At 32.1% G+C, this 17,626-nt stretch overlaps 1 protein-coding gene across 1 annotated transcript in view; it reads right to left on the bottom strand.

The window, feature by feature from the left end:
* LOC127705861 (condensin-2 complex subunit H2-like) overlaps window positions 1–17,626 on the bottom strand; it is a 32,955-nt gene that overhangs the window by 15,010 nt on the left and 319 nt on the right. Inside the window, exons 2-13 of the mRNA XM_052210212.1 lie at window positions 14,878–15,014; window positions 10,434–10,535; window positions 9,908–9,963; window positions 7,618–7,693; window positions 6,877–6,942; window positions 5,808–5,887; window positions 4,868–5,007; window positions 4,303–4,383; window positions 3,387–3,538; window positions 2,306–2,392; window positions 1,529–1,598; window positions 741–854 (exon numbers count right to left, since the gene is read on the bottom strand). Of these exons, the coding sequence (XP_052066172.1) occupies window positions 741–854; window positions 1,529–1,598; window positions 2,306–2,392; window positions 3,387–3,538; window positions 4,303–4,383; window positions 4,868–5,007; window positions 5,808–5,887; window positions 6,877–6,942; window positions 7,618–7,693; window positions 9,908–9,963; window positions 10,434–10,535; window positions 14,878–15,009 (1,156 nt within the window). The 5' untranslated portion in view covers window positions 15,010–15,014. The remainder of the gene's footprint in view (window positions 1–740; window positions 855–1,528; window positions 1,599–2,305; window positions 2,393–3,386; window positions 3,539–4,302; window positions 4,384–4,867; window positions 5,008–5,807; window positions 5,888–6,876; window positions 6,943–7,617; window positions 7,694–9,907; window positions 9,964–10,433; window positions 10,536–14,877; window positions 15,015–17,626) is intronic.

Genomic DNA, 17,626 nt, shown 5'->3' with positions numbered 1-17,626 from the left:
CTAATTTTGTTATAGTCCGATTTTCTGATGCCGATTATGTAATAGGTTGAGTTTATTATTGTCCAAGTTTGTTGTGGGCCGAGATGAGACACCGGGATACTTTCGATACACTCAGGCTTTTACGTCTTTAATAAACATTGTAAAAATCGTAGTAAGCGTCGAAAAATTTTCATTCATGAAATATTATAAAAACGGTATTTATTTTCTCTTCAACCGGAGGACGGGAGGAAACCCCTGAAACTGGGATTATAGTACTCCCATTGATATGGATCTCACGCATGTCTGGGGAATACCGATAAAAGCATAATGTAGAAACTGCTGTCTTGTGTAGATGTGTATTGATTTTACCTTCCGCGCAGCACAGATCCGCGAAGTAGTGTTTGTGATAGCCATTTTCAAAATGAAGTTGAATTATTTGAATTATCGATGAACATTCAGTACATTTTAATTCAAACTGTAAGCTAATCAAAATAGAAGTAACTCAAAATTTCAAAAGCATCTTCCTAGAATTAGTTGTCAAACACCAGTACTACATTATCTAGGAGTAGAACACACATCCTAAAGTAAGATAGTCTGTCACTTCCAGTTTGAGGCCGATGCCTTAGGAAAGTTTTTGCTATAGCAAGCTATAGCAAACTTTCCAAAAACTTTCCAATATCTTGTCCATCAACAGCACTTTATACATCAAATCAAATCTCATCAATGAACCAAGAACTAGTATTTTTTAAAATAAATCTTACTCTGTTGCATAATGAACTCTGTTAGAGGTAGTTCTTTAGGAGGAGCAGGATGGCGCTTCCTCTTCTTACTTGTAGGATCTTCTAAACATGCTGGTATTCTCAAAAAAGATGTACCTGAAAAAATATAATCTTTTTCTTAGAATTTTTAAAAATGTTTGCTAGTAACTTCACCAGAAAACAGCTTTATTATACCTTTTCTCATTATTAGTTGTTTATTTTTGCACTCTAAATGTTGGTCAACAATGGAAAGTAATGCTAATAATTGCCAAAATTATAAGAATCTTTGCTGCTCTTTTAAATGATAAACCGACATTGATTCATCACCTCTCTATGAAGAACTGCAATTAAATGTTCTCTGGAATTTCCTTGTACATTAAATAAAGTCTCATTAACATTCTTCCAAAGTTGATTCCTGTCTATAAATTCTTATACTCAACGAAATGTATATATTTGGTATTTGCAAAGTGTGATATTTTTAAATTTAAAAAAATCGTCAACAAAACAATTTTCCCAAAACCAAGAAACAAGCATCAATATATTACAAATTCAAATTTATATTCTTTATTTCCTAATCACAGGGCCCTTTCAGGCATTACAAAATTTAACACAATCATTCATACTTTCATACCAATCTTTCTCACTCCACTCGATCTGATTATGGTAACTAGATACAGTACATTAGAACATACATAAAAGTCATCATATAAAGTATAAATCATAAAAGTCCAATTTGTGAATAAATAGAGATAACTCTGATTGTTACAGATATTTCCCAAAATGATGATTACCTTTTTTGAAAGGTCTTTCTACTATTTTACCAGCATCATGAGGTTCTATTGGCTCCCATAAGTTAACATTCTGTAAACATAACATACACAGCTTCCTTACACAATAATATAATAACTATAAGACAATCATATGAATTTTAATTTGTGATTGCTAAGGTTTTGATATACTTATCATTATTGTCATAGATAATCATTAACACAAACATGCTGAAACAATCAATACATTGTAATTGTACCTTGATCTTTTTTTTAATTTTAACATGTAAAACTGTAAGCTACTGCTCACTAATCAAATCCCTGCTTTAAGAAATTAGTAGAAAGTAAGTTGAAGAGTGATGAATCTGAAAATGCATCACACATTAAAGCATGTTCACACAAGGCCCAATAACAAATTTTAAGATGCTCGTAATTGTAGTTCCCTAGAAAATTTCAAGAAAATTTCTTACATGGCTATTATGTGTTAGCTGGTAATCCATGCAAGTACGGGCATAATGGTGTAGATTTATATTTTTACAGTTATAGCATATTTATTCTTGAGATAACCTCTCTTATGTGTACTACTTCATAACAGATGTCACGGGTATATTTTTGTACTTTTTTGGTCACATCTTTAACTTTGACATTCATAAACAAATCATACTTCCTTAATTTTAAAGAGTCTTTGGATAGTAAAGCTATGTTTTGTCATGCAAGTTGTATATATTCTATTGCGAAATACTGAATGGACAAAATAACTTGCATGTATTTTTGAAGAACCTTTATTTTACTTTGACTTACCTGTTTAGGAGGTATAATCTTGACTTGTTTATTTCTACTCGATCTTTTCAACTCAACAATATCCTCTGTAGTAGCATCCCCAGTTTCCTGTAGAAATGGTTTATGAAAAAAATTGAAATGTTACATTATACAATACAGCTATAATAAACTGTTGACACAGAGATATGTTCGCCTGTCTGCATAAAATCAGAAAAAGACAATCTGATGGACAGCAACATTGCTAATTTATTCAAAGTCGCTGGACTATGCTTACATCCACTTCATTTGAACTTTGGTGGATAGTTGTCTCATTGGCAATCATACCACATCTCCTTATTCTTATATGAACCAGTGGGCAGGGCCTTGAAATGGTCAACAAACTGAGATTTTCAGACAGTACTATAACTTTATAAAAAATATTGTTGTCTATTGTAAGTAGTTCCTATCAAACTAACTTAAGCAGAGAACTTAACAATGAAAATTGGTAATTAATTGAAAGTCACTGGACTATAACTTAGGGGCAGGCCTCAAAATAGTCGTCAAACTGATATGTACTGATAGTAACGCAACTTTATACAAAATATCATTGATCTATCACAAGTAGTTTCTATTAAACTAACTTAAGCAGAAAACAATTGTTGACCCCGAAGTCGCAGGAAAACAACACCTGTCTTGCCTACCACTACTTTCGTTGCAGGCGAGACAAAAACCTCTGCCCCATCAATAAATCTATTGGACACTCATGTGTTTCTTATATTCAACAGATATGTGTAATTTCAGACATATCAGGAATGGACAAACATATCAACACCATGAACTGTATATCCTTTTTGCTGTTATAATCTGGGGTAGAATAGACTTATTTACACTTATGGGTATTTAGCTGAATTGACTCTGAATTACCCAGGATCAGTCTCTGAATAACTTTCTGGCATCTCCAAATAACATTTAAGGTGCCAATCTTTCATTCATTTTTTAATTATGACGTCAAATGATTTAAATTGTCGCAAAATTTTGCGGGAACTTATTTGACTTTAATGGTTCTTGGTGGACAAATTTGCATATAAGTGTAACTATGTCTACTGTATAATGTATCACTTACCATGGCATTTTGGTGAACTTCTTCAACAGGTGGACCACCATCTACTTCATCTGTTGGTGGCATGTCTATATTGTTATCATCTGACTGTGGCATGTCCATAACATCTTCAAGCAGAGGTGGTTCAAATGCATTATCATTATCCTCATGATCAACTACAAATACAAATAATTGGGTTTATAACAGATGTTACTAACTAATGTAGGGTTAAATCACTGGTAATGGTTAGTCTGATATCTCCTGTTCATTTTTTTTTTATATTGATTACTATGGTCAATTTTCATTAATCATTATTGAATAGGTGATAACAAAAAGACAGATTGCTGTATTTGACCACTTTGACAAGAAAGTCAAATATTAAAAATTCTTTGATTTGGTGTAGGATTGAAATCATAACTAAGTATGAACGTATTACTTGTACTTCTTTGGATTTTACCATAAATTATAACAAGTATAAACTTTCATGCATCAATGTAAATTTCAAAATAGGAATATTTTAAAATATTTGTTATTGTGACCCTTTAATACCAGTTTAAACTTAAACCAGCATTGCTCTGACTATCAGATATCATAACAGCATACAATTTAAATCACTGTCAAATACTGTGGATGAAATCATTCCAATGAATTGGTACTTAAGAAATTAATGCTCATTCTATTCCAATGCCAGCAATTGAAAAAAATCTGATGCATTAACTTTATCCGTAACAAATTCTTTGTAATTCTAAAAAAGAATATCACTTTATGTTCCATCAAAATACTTTTACGTTAAAATGAATTCCTACAACCAGTACTGTCTAAAAGATATGAAGTTGACAAATGGTTTGACTACAACACATATTTGATTCTTCATGTTTTTGCTTGTGGTACGTTAACAGACACAGGGATATCAGAATGCACTTTTGATGGCAGTTAATACCTGACATGTTCGCTTGGTCTACATTGTTTGGTATAGCATTTGGTTCCGAGTCTGTAAGATGTGGATCAATGTGCATCGATTCTGAAAATAAAACGGACCTCGGTAATACACATATTGTAATATTTCAAAATGTATACAATTGCATAATTCATTAATTATGAATAAAAGAAGTTGTGCAGCATATGTCAATAAGACTGAAACTCAAGGACAAAAAATAACCATGTTGCATCTAGAGGTCATATAGATGAATCATTAATCATATTAACTATAAATCTAGAAGTCATTTAAATGTGTAAAAAAAGAATTCAATCTATTTTGATGCTTACAGAAAATGACTTAAATTTAGACTGTTTTACTTTCTTTGTTATAGTTGAAGAAACGTCACCTATGTTTTTTTTATAGATGAGAAACAGTAGGTACAAATCAATAAATACAATGATTGTGGCTTAAATTTTGGTTAAATAAGAATTTTTTTTGGATACAAATCAAATTTCACTTGCATCAACTTGGAGACGAAGTTCTAGAAACTAATTCTAAGTTTAATTGACCATTGATTTTTCCTTACCATGTGTAGTAAAAGACATCTGTAATGATTTTTCCAGGAGTGCTAAGTGGGTCATATCCAGGAGTAAAGTTCCCGTCGTGTGAACAGAACATGTGTTCATCTTGAAGTCATTTCTACTGGCTAACACTTCTCCTGATTTACTGAAATGGTACGAAAAAGATTTATAAGAACCAAATCATGGTGATGCATTATGTGCAGGCCATTGTTTTAGATTCTTTAGATTATTCAGGTAGTGGCTTTGTGATCTAGTTTAAGAGGTAAATATCCATTTTAATGGTTAAAATGATAATTTAAGAATTGTTAAAAATCATCCAGGAAACAAATGGCTGAGGTCATGCTTGCTGAATTGTTGAAGCCTCTTATAGCTAACTTCATGTTTTTATATGTAATTCATCTTGTATGTGAGCTTGCTATGCCTGAGGACCAGTTGGTGGTTTTTTGCAGCCTCTTTTATAGTTAAGTTGAATTTTCTGTTTTTTGTTGTTGTTGTTGTTGTAAGTCATGTTGTTAGTGAGCTTGCTGTTATTTTTAATGCCTGAATTAATTTTTAATGTTGAGTGTATTATTGTTCAACCATATTAAAAAAAAATGTTTTGAATATGAACATGGGTCTGCATAAAACTGACAAGGTGAACTGGATGCATAAACTCTAGTGCCAAACGTAAAATCCCCCAAAAAATCATATACCCAACACAAATTTTTTTTTTGAGAGAGAAAATTTTTTTAAATTTTATATTGAATTCCATGTATATGCATGCATTTAACTATACTAAATTGTCCATTATGAATTAAAAGATGATATACTTGTGATTTGACTATGATTAAAAAAGGACTAATTAAAGTTAAACAAAGTCATCTTTTTTTTAATTACTTTACTTAGTATGTTGACAATAAGTAGCTGTTTACTTTACAATGTTGTATTACACTTTACATGCTTTACCTAAGAAGTGGTTTATCTCCCTTATCACAGTCATCAAATGGAATTAAGGATAGAGGCATCTGTGGTATAGGTGGTATGGACTAAAAAAAAGAGCACAAATCTAATATGTCATAGGAACATGAAAATGCAAGTAAGTCTCTTCATAAATGATAGACACATGAAAAACTAGATATCATTGAGATGGGAGCCATCTCTGTGGGCCCCGCTGTGAATAATATGTGGTAAAAAATTGTATCTTTATCATTGGACATGGGGTTGTCAACTGAAACCAAAGTTTTTGACCTTGACCTTTGACCTAGGAAGTTGTACATAAATTATGACACACCCTCTGGTGTTGGTTTATATACATGTCAAGTATAAATTTTGAAATCATAACGGTTCTCAAGATATAGAGCAGACACGATCTTTACCATAGGACATGGGGTTGTCAACTAAAACCAAAGTTTTTGACCTTGACCTTTGACCTAGGAAGTTGTACATACATTATGACACACCCTCTGGTGATGGTTAATATACATGTCAAGTATAAACTTTGAAATCATAACAGTTCTCTAGATATAGAGCGGACACAATTTGTTACTGACGGACAGACTGATCACTATAGGGCGTCTGCCATTCGGCGGGGCCCTAATTACTGAAATATCAACTTTTATTTCAACAAAATCCAGAGATATATATTATTTGAGTTGTGCAGAATGCCTATAAATGCTATTATTTGTAAATATCACCACATTTTTTAACAAAGAGAATACTGACTTGTTCGTAATACTTGTTCTTAATATCTTTTACATGTTTCAAATGTCTGGCTACAAACATTCCTCACTAAATAGGAAAGTAGAATTATTGAATAACAGTAATTTCCCAAATATCAAAGTACTGCCAAAAGCTTTGCAATTTCTGCTTTATTCAGGTATATGGAAAAAAGTATGACTCAGACTACCATATCCCTGATATATTTCTTCATTTTCTTATTTTAGTCAATTCAATGTAAAAAAATGCATTTATTTTTAGTCAAACAAACTAAACATTCCTATACATATATATATATATATATCTAGTATGATTTTACCTTATCTTCACTTTCTTCTTTCAAAACAATATTCTTGTGTTCTTGTATGTCATCCAGTGTGAGAAACTGAAAGTACACAAAATATCAAACATTACAAACCAGTAAAAGGCAATACAAATTCAATCATAGTATTCTCATGTCAATTTTGAAAACTTAATATTTTCTTACTGGTACTTTTCTATTAATATCGCCCTATGGGAGAGACACGGGAGATTGGAACTAGCTGAAGCGGAGAGAGGTTGTAAAATGCAAGCTGTCGTACACTATTGAATCTTTGTAATTTACATAACTTTTAAAGATTATTCATGAAAATTATGGTCTTGTGTATTTATAGTGAAGCATATTTGAATAATAGCAAGAAATATCCAATTTTTAGAAGCATTAAGCCGGCAACTTTTCTTGATCTGAACTAATAAGTGCCTCATTTTTGAGATACTAGATAGTAGTTTTCTATCTCCAGATATTATTTATGCTGATGTCTTAATATTTCTAAATGATTTGAAAACAGATCAATTTCCAACATATCGTTATACAAATCTTTAGACACATGCAATAATTACAAATACATAAAAAATTGGAATTCTGACCTGTGATTACCAAATTTTACAACCTCTCTCTACTTCAGCTAGTACCAATATCCGGTGTAGCTCCCATACGGTGAATATTCAAGTATTTATTCCTCACCCCTTCCAACCCACCCCAAAAAAATATCCCCAGATACAATTTAGTACAGATAAATACCTCTTCATCTTCACCTTCATTGTCCCCCTGATCATCGTCATTGTTGTTACCATCTTCATTTCCTTGTTTCTGTTTTCTACCAAAATAAGTTGTATGCACATTACAACATAAATAGCAGGTAGAAGACCACAGCAAACTATCATTGACTGTGTAAAAAGGGGGAATGCCATTCATTCAAGCTTGCTTATAATACGTGAAAATACTTTTTGAGAGCATTTGATGTCCTTGCTAGTTTAAGATAAGGCAAACTTAAGACAGATTGCAATTTCCCAAGTTAACGGGAATAACTCTAGAACAGTGACTTACTGCCCAAATTCAACCTCTGTCTGCCTGTTTTGGTTCTCAGCATTGTGAGTTTCATAAAATTTGCATGAGGCCAACTGAAGTTGGAGTGCGGATACGAAAAAATTTGCAATTTTCCAAGTTATAAAAGGGAATAACTCTGAAAGATAAGTGACTCACTGTCCAAATTTGAACTCTGTCAACGAGTTTTGGTTCTTAGCATTGAGTATGAGTTTCATATAATTTGCATGAGGCAAACTTAAGGTAGAGTGTGGAAACGAAAAAATTAGCAATTTTCCAAGTTATAAAAGGGGCATAAATCTAGAACGGTAAGTGACTCACTGCCTAAATTCAAACTCTGTCTGAGAGTTTTGGGTCTTAGCAATGTGTATGAGTTTTATAAAATTTGGATGAAGTTAAGAGTGCTGAAACAACAAGAGGTTCTCAAGAGCCTGAATCGCTCACCTGTAATTTTTTGCTTAAATCTTTCTTCGATGATTATTTTTGCTTTTCAATATATATTAATGAGTGGCTTAAAAATGCCATTTAAATGTTCTTTGTATTTGTCATATTTTCTTCAAAAGCAAAAAATGCATTTTACCCCTATGTTCCATTTTAGCCATAGTGGCTATGTTTCTTGACGTACAAAGAAATAAAATACAAAATTTATACAAGATATTCTGAAACTCATTCAGCCCAAGTTTGGCTGAAATTGATTCAGCAGTTTCAAAGGAGAAGATTTTTTAAAGTAAGCAAACTAGATTAGATGAACAAATTGGGAAAAATTGTCTTTAAAGGACAATAACTCCTTACGGGGTCAATTGACAATTTTGATCATATTTATTTGTAGATCTTACTTTGCTGAATATTTTTGCTGTTTACAGTTTATCTTTATCTATAATAATATTCAAGATAATAACCGAAAACTGCAAAATTTCCTTAAAATCATCAATTCAGGGGCAATAACCTAAAAATTAGATACCTGATTTGGCTGATAATTTCAGGGCAGGTGGACCTTGACCTAATGAATACTTCAACTTCTTGTCTGATTTGCTCTACATGCTTTAGTTTTTGAGATATGTCAAAAACTGCATTTTACCCTATGTTCTATTTTTAGCCATGGCGGCCATGTTTTCTGAGGAAACAGAAAATAAAACACAAACTTTATTCTAGATAACCTAATTATCATTCAGTTTATGTTTGGTTTAATTTGGTTCAGTAGTTTCAGAGGGGAAGATTTTTTAAAGTTAGAAAACATGATAAACAAATTGTGTAAAATTGTCCTTAAAGGGCAATAACTCCTTAAGTGGTCAATTGACAATTTTGGTCATATAAACTTATTTGTAGATCTTACTTTGCTGAACATTTTTGCTGTTTACAGTTTATCTTTATCTATAATAATATTCAAGATAATATCCGAAAACTGCAAAATTTCCTTATAAATACCAATTTAGTGGCAGCAACCCAACAATGGGTTGTTAGATTCATCTGAAAATTTCAGGACTGATAGAACTTGACCTAATGAACATTTTTACCCCTGTCAGATTTGCTCTAAATGCTTTGCTTTTTGAGATATAAACCAAAAACTGCATTTTACCCCTATGTTCTATTTTTAGCCATGGCAGCCATGTTTTTTGACGAAATAGAAAATAAAACACAAACTTTATTCTAGATACCCTAAGGATCATTCAGCTTAAGTTTGGTTGGAATTGGTTCAGTAGTATCAGAGACGGACAACGATGACGGACGCCAAGTGATGGCAAAAGCTCAGAGTTCCGAAGGAACGGTGAGCTAAAAATGGGACGGACGTGAGGGGGAGGGAAGGTCAAGGGTAACAATTAATATAACCTTTGCCTAGCAACAGGGGCATAAAAAACCCTATTAACCTGTGTAATGAATAAAAGATAAATTTTCACACATTTTAACTGATAGCAAAACTAAAGCACACATGAAAATTCCAACGTAAACAGTAGTTGTTATCAAACTTATCTATACATAAAATGCTTACTTTTTATTTGCAAGGAGGTCTAAAGTCTGATATACTAAGGTATATAAATATTCAACCTGAAAAATATCAATTTAAACATATTGTACATGAATATCCATGGTAAATATATGCAACCTAGGGCCTATTATGCTCTGTGCTTATCAGTACAGTAAAATATCAAAGTACAGGAAAATATGAAAGCTGTATTGTCGATCTTATAATTGAGTATACATGTACAACTAAACACTATCAAGCTTGTAATCAAATATTTATAACCATTCCATTTCATACAAGCAAAGAAAACTTAATGAAGAATTCCATGTTTAAGTATTGGTACAGTACAAAGTACATGTTACATGTTATCAGAAAAAAAGTAAGTGGACCTGTAAATCATTCACAATTTACAATCATGTTAAATGAACTTTGGGGAAAAAAATACTCTAAAGACAATTTTCTAAAACAAAGTAATTTTTTTATTGAAAGCAATTAAGCACCACAGAACACAATTTTTAAAATTAATTCATTATATATATTGAACACTGTGTACCTTTTTACTGTAAACACAAGCTGAACCTTGAATTACCATAGCTGCTTCAGCAAAGTTCATTGTTGTCAACCCTCCATCAAAGGTTATTGTCACCTTCTCTAGCTAAAAAGGAAACACAATTCAACTTAAATTAGAAAATACATAACTTACTCTGTTAAAAAGTTGTCTATTATAGAATACATAGTCCAGTATTAGTTTTTCAGTCTCAAGCCTGAGATACAGAATGCATGAAGGAATTGTGTGAAAATTAACTCTTGGTGGGGACTTTTCACAGTAACATGTGTTGCATCAATATCACAGTGACCTAGTTTATAACTGTTACATTGAAGATCTGTAAGGAGCACCCTTTCTTCATGATTATTTTTTGCATATCAAGATTAATGAAGACTGAACAGACCTTATTGCTTGTTATACACTGTCCAGCCTTTTGATCTTGACCTCTGAACTTTGCCACCACAAAAACCTGGTTGTACCTGTATGAAGTCAGGAATACAACAACAGTTGATAATTTTTCTGGTGAATTTTGTGAATTATTTCAAACTTTCAAAATCATGTGCCATTTTTATTTCACTGATCAAGTTAGAGGTCATCCTGTTGGAAGCTGCACTGTGAAGGTTTTTTGTGTGTTTTGGATTCACTGGGTAGTATGAATAGTAAAAGGGGGAGGTTTGTGTGCAAGTAAAAGTGGTTTAATCCCCACTCCTCACCATTCAGACTTTCTAGAAAATGTGTTGCTTCTCTTTGTCTATTCATTTTGAGAAGTCAGGTATTAGTGGTTGGTGTAGTTTGTTGTGCTGTACAGTATATTTTGGTGTAGTTTGTTGTGCTGGTCAGTATATTTTTGGTGTAGTTTGTTGTGCTGTACAGTATATTTTGGTGTAGTTTGTTGTGCTGGTCAGTATATTTTTGGTGTAGTTTGTTGTGCTGGTCAGTATATTTTTGGTGTAGTTTGTTGTGCTGTACACTATATTTTGGTGTAGTTTGTTGTGCTGGTCAGTATATTTTTGGTGTAGTTTGTTGTGCTGTACACTATATTTTGGTGTAGTTTGTTGTGCTGGTCAGTATATTTTGGTGTAGTTTGTTGTGCTGGTCAGTATATTTTTGGTGTAGTTTGTTGTGCTGGTCAGTATATTTTTGGTGTAGTTTGTTGTGCTGTACAGTATATTTTTGGTGTAGTTTGTTGTGCTGTACAGTATATTTTGGTGTAGTTTGTTGTGCTGGTCAGTATATTTTTGGTGTAGTTTGTTGTGCTGTACACTATATTTTGGTGTAGTTTGTTGTGCTGTACAGTATATTTTGGTGTAGTTTGTTGTGCTGTACACTATATTTTGGTGTAGTTTGTTGTGCTGGTCAGTATATTTTTGGTGTAGTTTGTTGTGCTGTACACTATATTTTGGTGTAGTTTGTTGTGCTGGTCAGTATTTTTTGGTGTAGTTTGTTGTGCTGTACAGTATATTTTTGGTGTAGTTTGTTGTGCTGTACAGTATATTTTGGTGTAGTTTGTTGTGCTGTACAGTATATTTTGGTGTAGTTTGTTGTGCTGTACACTATATTTTGGTGTAGTTTGTTGTGCTGGTCAGTATATTTTTGGTGTAGTTTGTTGTGCTGTACACTATATTTTTGGTGTAGTTTGTTGTGCTGTACAGTATATTTTTGGTGTAGTTTGTTGTGCTGTACAGTATATTTTTGGTGTAGTTTGTTGTGCTGTACACTATATTTTGGTGTAGTTTGTTGTGCTGGTCAGTATATTTTGGTGTAGTTTGTTGTGCTGTACACTATATTTTTGGTGTAGTTTGTTGTGCTGTACACTATATTTTTGGTGTAGTTTGTTGTGCTGTACACTATATTTTGGTGTAGTTTGTTGTGCTGTACAGTATATTTTTGGTGTAGTTTGTTGTGCTGTACACTATATTTTTGGTGTAGTTTGTTGTGCTGTACACTATATTTTGGTGTAGTTTGTTGTGCTGTACAGTATATTTTTGGTGTAGTTTGTTGTGCTGTACACTATATTTTTGGTGTAGTTTGTTGTGCTGGTCAGTATATTTTTGGTGTAGTTTGTTGTGCTGTACACTATATTTTGGTGTAGTTTGTTGTGCTGGTCAGTATATTTTGGTGTAGTTTGTTGTGCTGTACAGTATATTTTGGTGTAGTTTGTTGTGCTGTACACTATATTTTGGTGTAGTTTGTTGTGCTGTACAGTATATTTTGGTGTAGTTTGTTGTGCTGGTCAGTATATTTTGGTGTAGTTTGTTGTGCTGTACACTATATTTTTGGTGCTGTACACTATATTTTTGGTGTAGTTTGTTGTGCTGTACACTATATTTTGGTGTAGTTTGTTGTGCTGTACACTATATTTTTGGTGTAGTTTGTTGTGCTGTACACTATATTTTTGGTGCTGTACACTATATTTTTGGTGTAGTTTGTTGTGCTGTACAGTATATTTTGGTGTAGTTTGTTGTGCTGTACAGTATATTTTGGTGTAGTTTGTTGTGCTGGTCAGTATATTTTGGTGTAGTTTGTTGTGCTGTACAGTATATTTTTGGTGTAGTTTGTTGTGCTGGTCAGTATATTTTTGGTGTAGTTTGTTGTGCTGTACAGTATATTTTGGTGTAGTTTGTTGTGCTGTACAGTATATTTTGGTGTAGTTTGTTGTGCTGGTCAGTATATTTTGGTGTAGTTTGTTGTGCTGTACACTATATTTTTGGTGTAGTTTGTTGTGCTGTACACTATATTTTTGGTGTAGTTTGTTGTGCTGTACAGTATATTTTTGGTGTAGTTTGTTGTGCTGTACAGTATATTTTGGGTATAGTTTGTTGTGCTGTACACTATATTTTTGGTGTAGTTTGTTGTGCTGTACAGTATATTTTTGGTGTAGTTTGTTGTGCTGTACAGTATATTTTGGTGAAGTTTGTTGTGCTGTACACTATATTTTGGTGTAGTTTGTTGTGCTGTACAGTATATTTTTGGTGTAGTTTGTTGTGCTGTACAGTATATTTTGGTGTAGTTTGTTGTGCTGGTCAGTATATTTTTGGTGTAGTTTGTTGTGCTGGTCAGTATATTTTTGGTGTAGTTTGTTGTGCTGGTCAGTATATTTTTGGTGTAGTTTGTTTTGCTGTACAGTATATTTTGGTGTAGTTTGTTGTGCTGGTCAGTATATTTTGGTGTAGTTTGTTGTGCTGTACAGTATATTTTGGTGTAGTTTGTTGTGCTGTACAGTATATTTTGGTGTAGTTTGTTGTGCTGTACAGTATATTTTGGTGTAGTTTGTTGTGCTGTACAGTATATTTTGGTGTAGTTTGTTGTGCTGTACAGTATATTTTTGGTGTAGTTTGTTGTGCTGTACAGTATATTTTGGCGATTACTGTTATCCATTTCTATGTTACTTTCATAAAAATCAACAACAAAAACCAGCATTCAATTATATCATTTATAGATCTTTCCAAACATCCCATTATCTTGCGAGACATCATCATATATCATTACTTATTTTTCGACGTTTCCATAAAATCTGTTATTAACATTTTGAATTTGAAAGTAAAACTGTAAATGCAAACTTCTACAGAATTTGTAAAGTGATAGGAAAGCAGTATCATCCAACGTGAATTATTTGTATGGCCATTTCAATTTAGATAGCTCATAAAATATTTATAAAATTTCCATTTCTATTATATATCAAAGGATAATAACTTATTAATGTTCCATATTTCTCTAAATAAATATTTACAAGATGTAATGTCAGCTACTTTTTTTAAATTAATGAAATTTGCTATTTTTTAAACATTTAATATTTGCAGCAAGTATATGTACGATATGTAAAATAGCGTTGATTCATTAGGTGTAGCCTATAATTCTATTCATGGGTTATACGTTACTTTTACATAAATTGGAAACATATGACAGAATGAGATGATTAACTTTGCAGCCAATAAAAAAACAGTTGTGGGAATTGAGCACTTACTGTAAATAAACATATTTACAAACCACCTTTAGAGTGTATTAAGTTTGTTAGCTCCATTCCAAGTATTCTTGAAAATATGAGATATCAAATATGATTAAATTTCAACAAGATGTTTAGTCTTGACAAAATTTTGAAAGGATACCTGATACATCATGAAATTATTTTTATATATCAATTATGGCATGTAATCCTCATGGTACAATGTAGTTATACATGTACATACAAAGTTTTATCTTTGAAACCAATATAAATCAGCCTTTTTCATCAAGTCATAGCCAAAAATGCAGAAATATATCAATATCTGTCAAGGAATACAGCTCCATAGACAATCTTTTTTTCAAAACCCAGTGTACTATAGAAAGTGTCTAATGTTGTGCTTTTGTGTTTTGGGGTTTTACCATTTCAAGAAGATTTACTCATGTCATTTGCCCTCAAAAACATCTTTTAAAACTGAAATACTTACATCATATGTTTTATTATTTTTACCTCAGACAAATAATCTTCCAGTTGCTCAGCTATATTTACATCCCAGTTTTTGGTCAGATCTCTAATGGGTTGTATTAATTGAGAAAACCGTGTCTCCAAATCACCCTGAGTCTGTGAAGCCGAAATCGTCATCCTTTCTGGAATGATAATGGAATACATTAAATAAAATCGAATTTAAAGCAGTAAGAATATCTAACATATTATATTTTCATAACAGAAACTCAAAAAGTGTTTTTATTTAGTTTGAATAGCAATTACATAGTATGAACCTTCATATGTTCAGAGAAGGCCTCAAGCTAAAATGTTGTAATTATATGATAGCCTGCTATCTTACTTTCCTAAGAACTTCAGTTGGCTTTTAAGTCATACAACTACCACATTCAGGAATGGGTGCTTTTTAGGCTGGTATGAACACAAAAGTGTTTTAAACTTATTATTACATATTAACCCTTGTATAAATTTCTAAAATATTTTTCGAAATGTGACATTCGAAAATCACCAATATTCATACATTTATTCAAAGAAGAATCTTGTGATTTTATCTCAAATTTCTCATGTACACATGCACCAATTTTTTAAACAGAATGAAAGAGCACCTTTAATTGTCTGGCAACACTCTTTGAATGTCATTTTTCAATGACTGACAAAATTTTGTCCTTTTTTCAGAGTGTTAAAACCTCTCTACGTTAAGGTCCACTGTATTAACGTGGCCATAGAAATCATATCTACATTTTGATATTTCACAGTCACATGATGAAGGAGAATTATTTTCTATACTGGTGTATGATGAAACTGATTTATAATTAAAAATTTGTAAGGGTTCCGCGGAACCCAGTGTCTCGCCTACTTTTGCTGTTAATCGCAGGCTCAACAAAAATGAGGAAAAAAATCAATAAAAATATTCCTTTAGATACTATCCTTTGATTGTAAGAAGCTTCTGTCAAAGTTTGGTATAAATCCAGAATAGTTTATGAATCTAATAAATGTTTTAAAAACTTTAACTGCAGACTGTATTTAATGTTAACTGGAAGAAAAACTAAGTCCATTTATAAGTAAAATACAGATAAACAAGTACAAATTTTTAACAAAATTTCCTTCTAGATACTAGCTTTTGATCATAAACAAGCTTCTGTCCAAGTTTGGTACAAATCCAGGATATTTTAAGAAAGTTATTAAAATTTTAAAAACTTTAACCACAGAGTGAATGTATTGTTTCCTGGCAGAAAAACTAAGTCCATTTATAAGTAAAATACAGAAAAAATGAATTTTTTTTTTTAACAAATTTACTTCTGGATACTATCTTATGATCATAAACAAGCTTCTGTCCAAGTTTGGTACAAATCCAGGATAGTTTAAGAAAGTTATTAAAATTTTAAAAACTTTAACCACAAATTCAATTTATAATTCTTGGGAGGCATATTTTCTCTGAACCCTATATATATCGGGGGAGAGTTAAGTGCTTATCCTTGACCATTTAATGTTGGGTTTTAACAGACGGGAGGGTTACCTAAAGCTTATCTCCTTTCTACACTGGAGAGGTTTAAGGCAGCTGACTCCCAATTCGTTAATTTTACACGATTTGTTTGGGGGACCTTCGGTTTGGCAGGTTTTTTGAAAGATAGGTTTTTGTACCTTCTGTTTGAGTAAGTTACATGTACTTGTGTTGTGACTGTCATTTGTTTTTTGTGTTGTGTGTATAGTTTATGTTGTGTAGACCTATAAGTTATTGAGATGCTGATCCAAGCATGTGAATGGTCAAATACGTGGAAATTGAAATATTACATATTAATCCTGACAATGATCAACAACGTTATACCATGTTGGATGATACAGAAAATTTTATTGCGTTATCTAAGGCGAATGAAGAAAAGGATCTTGGAGTGACTTTCGAGTCAAATCTAAAGTCTGAAAAACATATTAGTACTATTGTTAATAAAGCACAGAGTTTTATCTCTTATTCATCATTCCTTAAGCTTTGATTACATGGATCAGGATATGTTTCTTACTCTTTATAAGTCAATTGTTCGTCCACTGTTGGAATATGCTACATGTGTTTGGTCTCCGCACCTTAAAAAAGATATTCGTAAATTGGAATCTGTCCAAAGAAGGGCCACTAAACTCGTAAAGAATATAAATCATTTAAGTTATGAAGATAGATTACGCTCTTTGGGATTGCCAACCTTCGAATATCGTAGGGATAGAAATGATATGATACAAGTATATAAAGCATTGCATGGTATAGATGATATAAACTGGATGAGCCTATTTACTTTAGCACCATCTAATAATACTAGAGGTCACTCATTAAAACTCTTTAAGAAACAGTGTAAGACGAAACATAGACTAAATACTTTTTCAATTAGAGTAGTGGATCAGTGGAATAACCTGTCAGATTTAACAGTGACGGCAAAGACTTTGAATAATTTTAAGTCGGCGCTAAATGGCGAGAATTGGAACCCATATAAATTTATATGTTCATGTTAATTGTTAAGCTGCGCACACCTAAATAGGTTCTATTTTTATAAGTATAATATATATAAATATATCATTATGCGATTATTATGAGAGGAGAAATTGCATTTAATACGACAATCCAAGATGAGGGGTCAGTAAAAGCCTTTGGCTTATTTAAAGCAATAAAGGACCCAAAGATAAAGGTATAAAGCCTAAAAAATGTTTTTACATACTTTTCTTTTGTTTGAAATTTCCCAGAGAGTTAAAAGATCGCAGAGTAATTTAACATTTGTCA

This window comes from Mytilus californianus, unplaced genomic scaffold (assembly GCF_021869535.1).
Source record: "Mytilus californianus isolate M0D057914Y unplaced genomic scaffold, xbMytCali1.0.p SCAF_6, whole genome shotgun sequence".
Lineage (NCBI taxonomy): Eukaryota > Metazoa > Mollusca > Bivalvia > Mytilida > Mytilidae > Mytilus > Mytilus californianus.
The sequence above is the reverse complement of the archived record's forward strand: the minus strand, read 5'-3'. Positions and strand labels throughout refer to the sequence as shown.